Source organism: Macrotis lagotis, chromosome X (assembly GCF_037893015.1).
Source record: "Macrotis lagotis isolate mMagLag1 chromosome X, bilby.v1.9.chrom.fasta, whole genome shotgun sequence".
Taxonomy (NCBI): Eukaryota; Metazoa; Chordata; class Mammalia; order Peramelemorphia; family Peramelidae; genus Macrotis; species Macrotis lagotis.
The window spans coordinates 345863702-345879920 of NC_133666.1; the positions used below are offsets into that span (position 1 = coordinate 345863702).

General features: G+C 38.7%; 1 protein-coding gene across 4 annotated transcripts in view; it reads left to right on the forward strand.

Annotated features, from left to right (window-relative positions):
• The first annotated feature begins 2815 nt into the window (after positions 1–2815).
• Positions 2816–16219, forward strand: part of MARCHF6 (membrane associated ring-CH-type finger 6) — a 101893-nt gene continuing 88489 nt past the window's right edge. For all 4 annotated transcript variants that reach the window (XM_074205328.1, XM_074205329.1, XM_074205330.1 and 1 more), the window contains exon 1: positions 2816–2922. In XM_074205328.1, the coding sequence (XP_074061429.1) occupies positions 2904–2922 (19 nt within the window). In that variant the 5' untranslated portion in view covers positions 2816–2903. The remainder of the gene's footprint in view (positions 2923–16219) is intronic.

Here is a 16219-nt window from a genome sequence, read left to right on the forward strand (position 1 = left end):
AGACAAGAAAAATAAAGTAAAAAATATGCTTCAATTAACATTCAGTTCTTTGGATGTAGATAGCAGTTTTTTAAATCATTAAGTCCTTCAGAATTATCTTGGATCTTTGTATTGCTAAGAATAGCTAAGTCATTCACAGTTGATCATCTTTCAAATGCTCTGTGTACAATCTTCTCTTCTACTCATTTCACTTTGCCTCAGTTCATGCAAATCTTCCCAGGATTTGAGAGCATTCTGCTTATCATTTCTTATAGCACACTATAATGAAGCAATTTTTGAAATACTACAATGGCTAGGATAGAAGTTGGCAGAATTGTCATATAGTTTTGATTTGAAACTGATAACTCATTTGAGATGTTAGAACTTGTGATGAAAAAATAAAGTAGTTAAAACTGCTTTAAAAACTCTAGAATTTGAAATCTTATGTAAATAAATTTAAAATTTCTTTTTCATTTTAAAAATATTTCATTCTCAATTTGTTTGGCTTTAAAATATGCAATTTTCAGAATGTATATATCAATTCAGGCTACTTCTAAATGGCATTGTATTTAATGTTTTTTTCTAGTGGCTGGCACAAGAGTCTTGTAAGTAGTAGATGCTTTATAAAATTCCTTTTTCTTTTTTTTAGGTTTTTTTTGCAAGGCAAATGGGATTAAGTAGCTTGCCCAAGGCCAAACAGCTAGGTAATTATTAAGTGTCTGAGATCGGATTTGAACCCAGGTACTTCTGACTCCAAGGCCAGTGCTCTATCCACTGTGCCACTTAGCCGCCCCTATAAAATTCCTTTGTAAGGAATCCTATCTGTAAGTTTAATAAAGTAAAATTATGGAGAATATAAAAATCAACAAATGGGGTTCAAACTTGAAAACTATCAAACTCCCAGATTTCAAATTAATGATCAATTTTTTTTCATGCACACAGAACATGATGAAAATTTCATTAATCACTGATTTTTAAATGTTTAAAGTTGATGCTAATGAAGCATTTGCCTTTCTTTTTATCCTCTTAGAAAATTAATAAAACTGTGGAATGTGGCAATCAAAGCAAGTAACCTATATGGGAGATCTCGCCCAGGTATGGACACAGGTCTTGAGCTTGAAGAGATGGTGTCTCTTTGCTCTATTATCTTTTGCTTCCTCTATCTAGGAGCCTCATCCCTAAAGGTGCCTTCTTCCTTAAAACTTCTAGTAAAGTTTTTTCCTTTTTTTTGGTAGTAAGCAACACAGTAAACATAAACTTTCTTCAGGCTTTTATAATCGCAGGATCATTAGCTTATTTAATCCAAACTGCTAACAGAAAATAGACCCAGAGAAGTTAACTTGAACAAGGTCACACAGGTAGAGTTAGAGCATTTATTTGAATTCAGTCTCCAAATCAAGTATGACTTCACTGTTGCCGATTATTTCTAGACAATTTCTAGACATTCACCAAGGAATGTTACGACTTGAAGTAGCTGGGACAGGTGGCACAGTGGATAAAGCATGCTCAGCCCTGGAGTCAGGAAGATCCTAGTTCAATTCCAATCTCAGAGAGTTACCTAGATGTGTGACCTTAGGCAAGTCACTTCACTCCATTTCCTTGAAAAACCAAAAAAAAAAAAAAGACTTGAAAGGGCCATCGAGGATAAGTAATATGTCCATGGTAGCATTGATATCACCTTGCTCAAAATTACACGGGTGGTACTTTAGGGTAGTATTGGAACCTAGATCCTAACTCAAAAGCTAATTTCTTATGTTACTGCAAACTTAAAAGCCTACTTATTGGGAGGGAAGTAAGATTAGGGGGAAAATTGTAAAACTCAAAATAAATAAAATCAGCATAAGAAACTTGAGGTACTCAGAATAACCTACAAGTTTTTTTTCCCCTCCCATTTTAGAGAATTAAGCAATTTTCCCAGAATTTTATTAAATTTGACTTTTGAAATTCAAAGGCTTCCTGGGCCTTCAGTGGTCACAACTAGCAGAATACGTTTGATTGAAGCTATTTCTACAGATGCGGTCATTTATTTTTTAAATTTGGTGGTTTGGTCCGTAAATCCTTGGTCAGACTTGAAGCGGGGCTGGGTAAGGGACCGGTTTCATAAATAGGAAGGTGTTTCAGAATCCTTCATTTCACGTGTACTGTGAAGGGCTCTTGTGGGCGGCCCTCGGGGAGGTCGGGGAAGCCTCCCGGGATCCTCCCCCGCGCAGTCCCGCTGCAAGTGGCCACTCCGGCCTTGTCGGCCCCACGAGTACCAAGTTCACGGCCCCACGGCCACTCTGGGCCACGTTTGTCTCCAAGTTCAGCCACTTCTCTGTGATTCCTTTTTTTTTTTGCTTTCTACTTTTATTAAAGATTTTGAGTTTTACAATTTCCCTCCCCCCACCTCTGTTATTGTCTTTTACAAAGTTTCTTCTTTTATACTGTGAATTGACCATCACCAAACGTTTCAATGAAGAATAAAAAGACGACTGCGCGTGGAATCGCGCACTTGTTCGTTTAGAATGCGCCTATTAGATGCAAGACCGTGATAAAATCGACCCTTTGGTCCCTTTCTCAACTCTTTTTTGGTGTGGTTTTAAAGCGTTCTGCTGCGGGGCTCCCCCGTCGGCGGGCGCTCCGCGCCTCCTAGCGAGCGCGCAGGCGCGTCGGGCCGCCCGGCCGGTCTGACGGCCCCGCCGGAGGGCGCGGCGGCCCCGCCGGACGTGACGCCACGCCCGTCGTTGCGGGCGCCGGGTCCTTCCGGGCCCCGCCCCCTCCCCGGCCTCCGCGCTCTTCCTCCCTCCGGCTCTCTCCACCTCTCCCCGCCTCGCCGCCCCTCACGCACGCCTCCGCCTCGCTCCCCCTCCCTCCCCCCCGCCTCCGCCCGGAAGGCCCCGGCCTCGGGAGCCTCCGCGGCTGCGTCACCGCCGCCCCCCGACAAGATGGACACCGCCGAGGAAGGTAAGGCGCCCCCGGGCTGCCGCCCCTCGGAGTGGCGGCGGAGGGCTCGGCCCTGGGCACGGAGCCTCCCCCTGGGCAGAGCCGGCGCGCGGGGCGGCGGCGGGGCCTCGGCCCCTTCCCCCCCGCTGCCACTCGCGGCGGGGCGAGGATGGGGGTTGGGGCGCCCGGGGCGGCCCCGCGGAGGGGGACGGGCTGCGCTCTGCGTGCGCTGCCTGGCCGCCCGGCGGTGCCAGTGTCGTGGGGTAAAGGGGCTTCAAATAGGGTTCCGTCGGCCCACCTCTCCCCCTTCTCCCCAGGTGCTCCTTCGCTTGCCGAGCTAGGCGGAAGAAACCGGACCCTCCCCTCCCCTCCCCCTCCTTTGTGCCCCCCACCCCAAACCTTCGCCCTGGTCGCCGCCCCCCTCCCCCGGCCCCACGGATGGTCTCGGGAGAGAGAAGGGGGCTTGGGCTTGCAGAACCATCCCTCTTGTTGAAAACCAAGTGGTGGGGGATCTCTCTGCAGCCCTCGGTCTGTCATGGCTTTCTTTCTCTTTTTTTTTCTTTTTCTTTCTTTCTCTTACTCTCTCTTTTCCTTCTTTCTTTCCTTTCCTTCTTTCCGTCTTTCTTTCCTTTCCTTCTTTCCGTCTTTCTTTCCTTCTTTCTTTTCCTTTATTTTCTTTCTTCCTTCCTTTCTTCTTTTCCTATCCTTCCTTCTTTTTCTATTTCCTTCCTTCCTTCCTTCCTTCCTTCCTTCCTTCCTTCCTTCCTTCCTTCCTTCCCTCCCTCCCTCCCTCCCTCCCTCCCTCCCTCCTTCCTTCCTTCCCCTCTGGAAATTTGTCCTGTTGTCTCTTGATCCCTTTCCCCTTGAAAAATGTGGATCAATTTCTTTGTTGACTTAGAAAGTTATGGAGAAAAATAAATAGCAGGGCCTCTGTCACCATGGTGGAGTGAACTGGACCTGATTAAAAAATCCAAGTTCTTTGCCAGCCTGTGATTGAAACACTTTGTTAACTAAGTAAAGAAGGATTATAAAAAAGCCGTAAAGGTTATTAGTTAGGAGAGTTACAGTTTCAAGCATATGTATATATATGTATATACATATGTATATATGTCTTCAGCATAATTTCATCCCTATGTTGACCAGCTGTGGAGCTTCATGTAAAGGTATATATCTTGATGAAGTGAATAACCTAGTCATCCATAGTAAATTAAATATGTGCTTTAAATTTTTTCTTTTTAACCCCCCCCCCCCCATTGCTTAATGCGATACATTTTAGACTAAATAGTAAAGGAAATTAAAGGCAATTGTGAAAGAACTCATGCTGTAATCAGCAAGAGAGTCTTGAGCCACGTTATATGAGGAGAACTTCGTTCTACCACCATTAATTGTGTACCATGGACAAGTCTCAACTAATGCCTGTTTTCTCATCTCTTGAATGGACATTTAATTCTTTCTGTGCCTCACTAGGTTATTGTCCACAAAGTGCTATATTTTCCACATTTTGAACTTCTTCAGAGAATTTCTGTAGTTTCCAGTTTAGCTAAAAAATTTTGAATTTTTGAGTAATGCAGTAAATATTCTGCAATTCAGTGGCATGTGATAAATTGGATAGTTTAGGCTATTTGACTCGAGTTGTGTATCTGAACAAAGTAATAACCATTATAATTAGAGCAAAAATAACAATTAGAGAAGTCTGAGTTTCCAGTTTTTAGTTTAGTGGATTTACTTTTATAGAATTTATTTCTGAAATTTTTTGAAGTATTCTTATATTCTAGTGTCTAAGACTGAAATGATTGTTTTCTCTTGAGTTAGGTGATCTTGACAAATTATTTCATTTTTGAAAAGTCTTCACATCATCAATAGGAGACTCTCCCCCTTCTCTCCAATATCCTCTCCAATATATATATATATATATATATATGTATGTATATCCAGTAAAGCATCTAGTGGTTTATTACTTTTTTGTTTTTTAAAGATTTTATTTATTTTGAATTTTACAATATTTCCACAGAGGGCACACTGCCACAGAAGGCAGTCTTTACACTGTTTCCACGGTATGCATTGATCTAAGTTGAATGTGATTGAGAGAGAAATCATATCCTTAAGGAAGAAACACAGAGTATAAGATAAAGCAAAATTACATAATAAGATAACTTTTTTAAAAATTAAAGGTAATAGTGTTTGGTCTCTGTTCAAACTATACAATTCTTTCTCAGGATACAGATGGCATTCTCCATTTCAGATACTCCAGAAATTGTGCCTGATTGTTGCCCTGTTGGTATGAGCAAGCCCATTATTATTGATCATCACTCCCATGTTGCTGTTAAGGTGTACAATATTCTTCTGGTTCTGCTCATCTCACTCAACATCAGTTCATGCAAATCCTTCCAGGCTTCCCTGAATTCCCATCCCTTCTGGTTTCTAATAGAACAATAGTGTTAATATATTTTTGAATTTCCATATGACAGTAGAAGGAGGTTCTTTTGGAAAGCCTAGTAAAGGAGACCACTCTAAGTTCAGAATGGCCATCTCTGTCAGTAATTCAGGTTGTCTCTAAAGTAGGTGTTTCTGGATTCAACTTCTGATCTGAAAATTCAGAAAGACTGAACTTTCTCTTTTATTCTGACATATTGCCCTCAATTTTCTCTGTAGCACCTTAGAAGCTCACACAGTGTTAGTACTAGATGGGACTATAGAGATCTTGTCCAGTCCCTGATTTTTACAGATGAGAATTTATAGGAGATTCAAGAGTGGTAAAATGAACTACAATACCAGTTGGCAGGACTGGAACCCAGATCTCTGCTAATTCACAATGGTGAGCCTTCAGTCCTGCAGCATTTTGAAGTCCTTTCTCAGTAAAGAATATTACATTATTTTCAATATAATTTTTGGGTTAAAATATTTTATTCTATTTCTTTGAGAATTGGCAGGCAATAAGGCATGGTGAAAAAGAATTCTGATTGAGAGTCAGGAGACTAGAACTTGATAAAGATACTTCAGTCTGGACCTTTGTTTTCTCATTTGGAAAATAGGGGTGGTTTTAAATTACCTCTTAGGTTCAATCAGGTACTAAGATTCTGTGATTCATGATTGTTCCTTTACTAAAAGTCTTTTAATTAGCCAGAATATCCCATTCGTTGGTAACACCAGCTAACAATTTTGTTATGCCTGATTCCTATAATGTATGGTAGCTCATTTCTATTTAGGCATTTGATTTTGGGGTAGTACACTAAAAATAGATTATTTCATTTGTGTAAGTGAGTGAATACTTCTTTCATAGATGCGGATGGAATTCTGGCTATGTCTTAGACTCAGGAAATCAGATGCTGTGACCCGCCCCCCCCCCCCCCCCCCAAAAAAAGTCAGAGCCTAGCAGTGAACAGTCTTGAGGTGATGAATCTCTCTGAACTAGCTTGGTTTTATTTTGATGCCTTGCCAGCTGGGTAGGAATTGCCAGACTTATAGCCTTCCATTTTTTCCCCATTAGCAGAAAATCAGAGAAACCAAAAACTTAAATTCGCAATGATAATGCAACCTCCTTCTTCAGAGTAAAATGTGTAGTAAGATCAAAATAGGATGAGGAATGAATGGGATACCCAATTCCCCTACCACCTCCCTAGACAAGTCCCATCACGTTTTGGTCATTTCTGCCTCTCAGGACTTTATTATGACTTACTGAAGAATGATATACATCTAAAGACAAGAAACCTTCTATTAACCAGGTCCCTTGTTTTGAAGTCAGACAGAATAACCCAGTCTCAAGTGTCTATCTTTTAGAAAGCAGGGCAACTGTTTATAAAAATAACAGAATTCATTTCAGGTAAAACTTAAAACTTTTTTTTTGTTTGTTTTTAATCAGTAAAATAATTTGAGTAGACCTCATATTTCAATGACATGGCATGAAGATTAAATAACTGAATTTCATTTGCTAACTTTTAAACTTCTGGTGATGCTACAGCACATTAGATCATAAAGTACCCCAATTTTTAGTGAATTGAAATTGCAGGTTATAAAAAAGGTAGATGTAAAATAAACTGAAGTATATTACCCCCAAAATAATTGTGCACAAGAAGTACTATCAAAACATGATAATGATGATAATAATAATAATAATAATTTACATTTATATAATTGTTCAAGTTGTACAAAACACTATATATATATATATATATCTGCATCTATATATTATCTCATTTGAGTCTCTTATCAATCATATGAGAGATATCACAGATTTTAATATCCTCATTTTAGAGATGAGGAAATTTGGATTATGAAAAGTTAAATGACTTGCTTGCTTAGATCAGTGTTAAATATCAGAGGCAGAACTTGAAACTAGTGCTTCCTGACTTTTTAAAACTCTTGATTCTTTCCTGACCTCCCCGTGCCAGTCAGTCTGTCATCAAGGATATATATGACTAAAAAAAGAAAGTGGATTGGTCATTGGGTGAGAGTGAGGGATTACGTAATGTGACCTTTTTAAAAGATTCAAGAGATTAAAAAAAGTTTAATCATTTTATTAATAATGTCAGTATTATGAAAAAAAGAATTGTAATTTTCTCCTGGACTGAAGACGATCATGGTGGTCTCAGTTTTTATATCTTTTTGGAAGAAGAGTATTCAAAAGTATGCCATCAAATCTGATTGGTTAACAATAAGAGAATGAATATTACAGTGAGGAACTGAGAGCGACATCTTATCACCCTCAGACAGAGAGACTATCTTTATACCTACTCTACCTAAGTTGCCTTGGGTTGATCTACCCCCAAGCTTGATTGAATGGAATTAACCATACACTAGAAATTCCTTCTAAGGTTGGGTAGGATCAGATAGAGGAGAAAGTTGGCTTAGCCTTCAGAGACTGAGGTCTTTAAATGAGGATAGAGAAAAGGGGAAATGACTTTCCCCAAATCATTAGTTATTAATAATAATTTCTCTCAGTAATAGAGATCAATAACCTATAAGGTCTCTAGAGAAAGATGTCCAACATTTTGGAAAAATTTGAAGGAACATGGTCAAGGGTTGCTTATAGTAAGATATTGGTGAGTTGTAAGTCATACTATAAAGAAGGGAGTGCCTCTATCAATGTATTTGTGATCTTGTCAAAAGTACCAAAGAATTGTCATTCTGTATGTAAACTCATTTAATATTAGGTTAATGGAACTTTAGAATTTGCATATTCTTTAGAGATCATCTAATCTCCTAACTTTAGAGATGAGAAAACCAACCCGTTGAGATATTGCCAATTTATTAGTCAAATAAATCTTTTAATTAGGAGGCCATATGTGCTTTTCTAAAAGAAGATCTGCCATATTTGAGTATATTCCTTACTTCATAGACTGCTGTAGAGTAAGTATACTTTGATATTAAACAGATGACATTATCTTTGTTTTTGATGGAATACTTTTATGTCAAATTTAAATCTGGTGATAGGTAAAAGTAAAGCCTTTAAATTTTTTGTTTTGACATTAAATCCTTTTTATACCCCTGTAATCATAATTGGTTAGTGCATTGATTAGAGTTTTTAAATCCTTCAAGATTGTTTTTCTTCGCAGTGTTTTTGTTATTGTATAAATTTGTCTTCCAATTCTGTTCACTTAACTCTTGTTCTGCTTATATAAGCCCAGATTTCTCTGTTCCATTCATATTATTTGTTCCTCTATTCCTTGACTGAGAGGTACCCCTTTGCCACTAATAAGTTGCTATAAATATTTTTTGTTTCTTTGATCCCTTTGGGGACATAGGCCTAGTAGTGGTATTTCCGATTTAAAGTTATGCACAGTTTGGTAATTTAGGGGTCATAGTTTTGGGGCACTCTTTGAATAGCCAGTGTTTTTATCTTGATATTTGCATTTATTAAACACAAATATGAAACATGAAGCATATGAATTTTTTCAGGTATGAAAATTGTATTATCAGTACATGACTCTTCTAGATAAATTGAGATAGTTCCTGAAATACATTTGAATGGAAGGAAGAAAGGGAATGGGAATAATTTATATACTCATTGATGTAGTCCTTGATGAAGGCTTGAAAGAATGCAGGCAGACTTGTATAAATTGAAATTGAAGGAAAAGAGTAGACTGAGAGACAGTAAAAGGCCCCCTACCATGTTGATTACTCTTTATTTTAAAAAGAAACACTTGATTTAGTAGAACAAAAACCTTGCCGTAAATATTTCCTCTTATGAGTAACATTGCTTGAAAGATGTTAATAATAGAGATAATTTTGAGTCTCCTATTATTAATATAAAATGAGGCTTAAAGCAAGGACATATATTCATTAAAAGTTTTCACCATTATGAATGTTGAGTCTGACTTCTGGAAGGTGAGATCCTATAAATAAAATCTGAGATTATTGTACCAAGCCCATTCCAGAATTCAGCATATTTGTACTGGAAAAATCAAATGGTTGATAAATGTCTACTTTCTAGACTGTAATAAGCATTTGGATGATGGATAGCCCATTTTAGGTTCTCCAGTGTACATGTATCTTGTACAAACTCTGCAGACAGACAGTGACCTGATCCCAAGAAAGGGGGAAGGTCGAACTTGTTTGCCTTTGGGAAATTGCATGGTGTTTTGTTTGTTTTTTTTTCCATTTAAAATTTTTTCTCATTTTTAATTTTTTTCCCATTGTATGCATAGATCGTTTTCAATATCCATCCTTTTGCAAACTTTTGAGTTCCATATTTTTCTGCCACCATCCCTTCCTGCCCCTCTCCCCATGGCAGTGAACAATCTGATATAGGATGTACATGTGCAATCATGTTTAACATATTTCCATTTTAGTCATGTTGTGAAAGAATAATTAGAACTAAGGGAGGGGGAAAAAACCATGAGAAAGAAAGAAAAAACATAAAAAAGCTTTAAAAAGTGAACATAGTGTGCTTTGTTCTGCATTTGGACTCCATAGTTTTTTTCCTTGTGGATATAGATGGCTTTTTCCATGATAGATCTTTTAGGACTGTCCTTGATCACTGAATTGTTGAGAGGAGCTGCATTCATAATATGACTCCAAGCTTTCTCCTTGGGAGAAAAATTATATTTCTGATGATACTGTATAGCAGTGAGTCATGGAATACTGATATCTTAAAAACTAAAGTTGAGCATTACCTAGAGGCATGTGGTAAGCATTGGTAGGCTGTAAGATAAGCTTTTTATTCACATTACTGTTTAGTTGCTTGAAAACAGCAAAATGCATCTCCTCAGAGAGAGTTATGATTAGAAGAGGAGTTAAACTGGTTACCTAATTAGAGAGAGAGATACCTAGTGAACAGTTCATGCTTTCTTTTTTGCATCTGTGAAATGTCAAGAACCTGGTGCATTATGTCTATAGGATATGAGTAGAATAACTTAGCTGGAAAAACCTTCAATTGACCATTTAACTTTTAACCCTGAAAAACATTTGGGTATTTCAGTAGGATTTTTTTTTTTTGCAAGGCAAACAGGGTTAAGTGGCTTGCCCACGGCCACACACCTAGGTAATTATTAAGTGTCTGAGACCGGATTTGAACCCAGGTACTCCTGACTCCAGGGCCGGTGCTCTATCCGCTGCACCACCTAGCCGCCCCTCAGTAGGATATTAATATGTTTTATACCTAAGAATCATATAGGATAAATTACAGTCTGGGCCTTTGGAGAGAGTACCCACATAAATGAGATCATGGATCCTTTGAAGTATGGGAGAGGAGAATAGAATAGACTAAAATATTTACATGATTGAATGGAGAGCACAATAGTGATTTGTTTATGCCACATCTTTGGAAAATATGTTATTCTATATGAATGAATTTGCCACATTATTGAAACTTCTAACTTCTACAACTTTATTTTAGTTGAATCCTTTTGGATGTTACCTTTCGAAAACTTAATTTATATTTCCCTACTTGAACTGAGTTGACTAAACTTTTGATATATCCATCTTTTTATATTTTTTGAGACATGGAAGTCACTGAGCATCATTTATTTTATTGTGCTGCATTGTAACATAGCAGGAGTTATTGAATGGTATGGGGCTGTTTGCTTCTAAGCTTTGTGCAGTAGATTTTATGATGCCCTGAAGGTTATTTATCTCCTATGGTGCTGATGGAGCATAGTGCTGATGGAGCCATGTTGGTTAGTGAGAGGGACATGATCCTAGAGAGATGGACTGAATACTTCCACAGTGTTCCCAACAGACCATCTTCAATCAATATTGAGGCCACTGACCATTTACTTCATATTGAATAAAGTCAGTTCTTCCCTAGTTCCATTTGAAGAAGAGGTTTTGAATGCCAATAGCCTCTTCATGTGACAAAGCACCTAGTGCTGATTCTATTCCATTTGATATTTTCATGGTGGGGGTCCATGATTCATACAAAAGTTGACAAATTTTCCAGGTTATATGGCCAGGAGCTGGTTATCTCCCAGGAATTCAAGGATGCCTCCACTGTCCATAAAGGTAAAAAGGAATAGATTGTCCTGTGACAAACACAATGGTGTTTCTGTCTTAGTCATTGCTGGCAAGATTCTTTCCAGAATCATCCTTAATAGTCTGATTTGTCACCTGAAAGATGATAATCTACCTGAGAACCCAAGTAGCTTCAGAAAGGACCGAGCAGTAGTAGGTATGGTGTTTGCTCTCCAACATCTCCAGGAACAGAACAGAGATCGTATAAAACATACTTTGATCTGATCAAGGCTGATGCTGTCAGTCACGAGGGCTTATGGAAAATTTTGTCAAAATTTGGTTGCCTGGACAAGTTCATCGGAATTGTATATTAATTTCACATGCTTGCCTGGGTTCTGGATGGTGGATGATGCGTTCACTATTTTTCCCAGTCACCAACAGAGTAAAACAAGTCTGTATCCTTGTTCTCATTCTTTTTAACATGATATTTTCAGTGAAAACTATGTTATCAAATGCCTTCACTGAGGATGAACATGGCTTCAAGATCAGTTACTGCACTGATGGTAAATTCTTCAACTTGAAAAGGTTAAAAGCCAAGACCAAAAGTGGAGGAAGTGTTGGTGCATGATCTTCTGTTTGCAGATGATTGTGCACTCAATGCAGCCTCTGAAGCTGAGATACAAGGATTATGGATTGATTTTTTGCTACTTGTGCTAATTGGCCTAACAAAGTCAAGGAAACACCAATATTCCATCAACCAACTCATCCTAATAGAGAACCATTGATTATAGCCAAATAGAGAAGTTTTGAATACTGTGGATAAGTTCATTTACCTTGGCAGTGTCCTTCTCAGGGAACTATCATTGACAATCAGGTTGACACATGTATTGCCAGAGCCAGCTCAGTATTTGGGAGACTCTGAAAGAAAATGTGGGAGAGAAGAGGTATTAGACTAACTACCAAACTGAAGGTCTATAGAGCATTGTGTTGGCTTTATTGCTGTGTGCCTGTGAAACCTGGACATTCTAGCACCTGCATGCCAGGAAACTGAATTGCTTCCATTTCAAATGTCTTAGGAAGATTATGAAGATCACCTTGTAGGATAAAATACCAGACAGAGGTCCTTTTTTCAGACTAAATTTCAAGCATCCAAACTCTGCTACAGAAAGCACAACTCCAATGGGCTGGTCACATTGTTCAAATGCCAAATGATTGCCAAAAAGATTTTTTATGGAGAATTCACACAGGATGAGCCCTCACAGGGAGTCAGAAAAAACCATCCTTACAAGGACACTTTTTTTCCCAATTGATATTTTATTTTTCCAGTTACATGTTATCAAAGTTTTTCAATATTCATCCACATGCACATGCATAATAAGTTGCATAATTTCCTTCCTCCTCTCTTCCCCCACCCCCCTCAGCAGCACACAGTCAGGTGAATATTGTACATACACATTTGTGTTTAACATGTTTACAGATTAGTCATTTTCTGAATGAAGAATTAGGATTAAGGGAAAAGAAAGAAAACCATGGAGTAGGAAAGAAATGCATAAAAGAAATTTTTAAAAAGTGAATGTAGCAGGGCGTCTAGGTGGCCTAGTGGATAAAGCACCGGCCCTGGAGTCAGGAGTACCTGGGTTCAAATCCGGTCTCAGACACTTAATAATTACCTAGCTGTGTGGCCTTGGGCAAGCCACTTAACCCCATTTGCCTTGCAAAAACCTAAAAAAAAAAGTGAATGTAGTGTTCATTCAGATTCTGTGGAATTTTGTTTTGTTTTGTTTTTCATCCTCTGGATGGGGGCTAGTCTCCTAGGGTTGTCTTAGCTCTCTGAAAGCAGCTGCATCTATTAAGGTTGATCAACTCATAATGTTTTAATGTGTACAATGTTTTCTTGGTTCTGTTCCCTTCACTCAGCATCAATTCCTATAATTCATTCCTTGCTTTTCTACAGTCTGACCATTCAGGGGTTTTTTTTTGGACAAAACTGTTCCATGACATTCATAAACCAGAATTTGTTCAGCCATTCCCTAATTGTTGGGCATCCCCTTAATTTCCAATTACAAGGACACTTTCAAGGGATCTTTTTAAGAACTTTGGAGTTGATTATGCAGCATGGGAGGCATTGGCATGGGACCAGGGAGAGTGCTGTTTTCTATGAACAAAGCAGAATTGAAGTAGTTCAAAGGAAATGTGAGATGTGCAAATTTAAAGAATCCCATCCAGGTGGATTATTTGTGTCTGATTTGTGGTAAAACCTTTCCAAGCTAATATTGGTCTGATAAACAACACTCAGACAGATTGCAAGGCTCTAATATAGTGATATCCTTTTTGGTCCACTTTGAGAATGAAGTATACCAACCTAAGAATATGCTCAAATTAGTTTTTTTGCTTACTTTTTATAGCAGTCTTAGACTCATCTCTTAAACTTTTACAGTGTGCCTGGCTCCAGAATTCTCTGAGGAGTAGGAAATGAAAATGTAGTAGCTAATACTTTCTATCAGATTATCTTCATTCATGTTGTATATAATTTATATGTATATACTTACCTGTATTTTATATTTCTGATGAATTCTTTGAGGCTTTTTGCCTTTCATACCTTATCTAGGAAATATTATGATACCTGACACAGAACAAGTGTTTATTAAATGCATGTTGATCTACTGACTGGCCCAAAACTCAGAATATTCTTTTTTTTTTAGGTGTTTTTTTTTGTAAGGCAAATGGGGTTAAGTGGCTTGCCCAAGGCCACACAGCTAGGTAATTATTAAGTGTCTGAGACCGGATTTGAACCCAGGTACTCCTGACTCCAAGGCCGGTGCTTTATCCACTACACCACCTAGCCGCCCCTACTCAGAATATTCTTAATAGAATTGCTGGCAATTTAAGAGTAGATTTTTGAGGGAGGAGGGACCTTGATCATGCTCTAGTAAAACCCAGATTAGAAAGGAATTCCTACTGAGCATCACCAATAAGTACTTTTCCAAAAGGACTTTTTGAAAACTTTTCAGGAGGGAGAACTCATTACCTCATTTCTCAGTTGACCACACTACTTTGTGCCCCAGGAAGCTTGTTATTTCTTTTATTATCCAAGGCAATGGGGTTAATTAAGAAACTTGCCCGAAGTCACACAGCTAGGTAATTATAAAGTGTTTGAGGTTGGATTTGAACTCAGATCCTCCTGACTCCAAGACTGGTGCTGTATCTATTGCACCACTTTAGCTGCCCCCAGGAAACTTGTTGCAATAACTATTGCAATAGCTTCATTATCTTGTAAAATCTTATCATCCTTGATACTCTGCTTCATCTTTGCTACCTCTTTCTCTGAGTTTAGAATGGAGCCATGAACTCTAAACCTCTGCCAAACATAGTTGACTAAGAACTGACTAAAGCTGCCCTGATCTCCATTTACAGGCCTGTGAATTGCCTGAGCCTAACTAGATGTCACTCCCAGCCTGTGATCATTTTGCTCCCAAACTCTCTTTCCAGATTCCTTAGCTTTCTTCATAGACTTTTGCTTATTATGCAAAATAAAGTTTGTCCTTGATTCCCCAAGAAGACCGTGACCTCAGGGAGGGGGTGCCATGACAAGCACATGAATTGGAGTGAGGGAGTGCTGTGCTAAGTCACCAACCTCACTTTTTCCTCCAGAATCATCTGGGTCCAGTGACCAGAAATGAATCAGGATGACTGGAGATGGTCCTGGATGTGGGGCAGTCTGGGTTAAGTGACTTGCCCGAGGTCACATAGCTAGTTAGTGTCAGTCCTCCTGACTCCAAAGCCAGTGCCCTATCCACTGTGCCACTGAACTGCAATTTATCTGATAAAACTCCCCTCCACTGGCAGCCTAGATATTGGCTCTGCTTTAGTACCTTACATAGCCCTGTTCCTAGTCCTTTTCTTGAATACCCCAGCACTTGCTGTGTGGTACCCCAGCTGCAACTCACTTAACGGGTTAAAAGACCTCCATTTTTGTTGTTGACCAGTTTCATTAAAATTCAGGTTGACACATCTATTTAAGGAATTAAATAGCTTAGTCATCTTTTCATTTCTCACTTCCCTCACTACTTTGAGAGATTAACTTCTCCAGCATGCTCCCTTCCTCGCCTCCCACCTTTTAACTTCCTTTTTCCATTAAATTGTTCATTCCTTAAGGACCAGGACTATCTTTTTTCCTAACTTTATTTCCACTGCTTAGCACAGAGCCTGGCACATAGTAGACACCTAATAAATGTTTGTCTACTGACTATTGATTACCCCTTGAGTCAGTCCCATTCTACTTTTGGACAACTGCAATTGTTAGGAATTTTTCCCTGATATCAAACCAAAATTAACCTTGCTTCTGGGGCTAAACAGAACAAATTTAATCACTTTCCCATGATATCCCTTCACATCTTTATAGGACCCTTCACCATTTGGACAAAATCCTAAATAATGAATGAGTCAAAAAAAATATGAATCTTAGAACAGTAACCATAAGTCTAAAAATAGAAGTGGAACAAGGGATATTAGAGAAGAGAATGGTCATACATATAGAATGGTGGTGGTGGTGGGTGTCAATTTTTGTTGAATGCAAGATCAAAGGAGCATGAGAGAAAGAGGTTCACAAAGGACAGTTTAACAAATAGGATGGACTTGAGGAGTGTTGATAACTGGGAGGAGTTGGGTTGAAGTGAATGGGGATGAGGGAACAAGGAGTGGTTGAAGAAGGGAATTTTTGTCTAGACAACCCTCACCTATCTAGCAATTAAGTGTGATTATATGTTTCCTGCCTAATCTTTTATAATACTTTGTAAATAAGTCATTTTTGGTAATATGTTGTAGCTAGCCTGCTTAAACCTACCATGTATTGCTTCAATAATCTTTGTCTCACTGGCAATCTCGATGTTTGGATGATTGGTGTTCTGTGTTTCAAGGCCATATACCATTT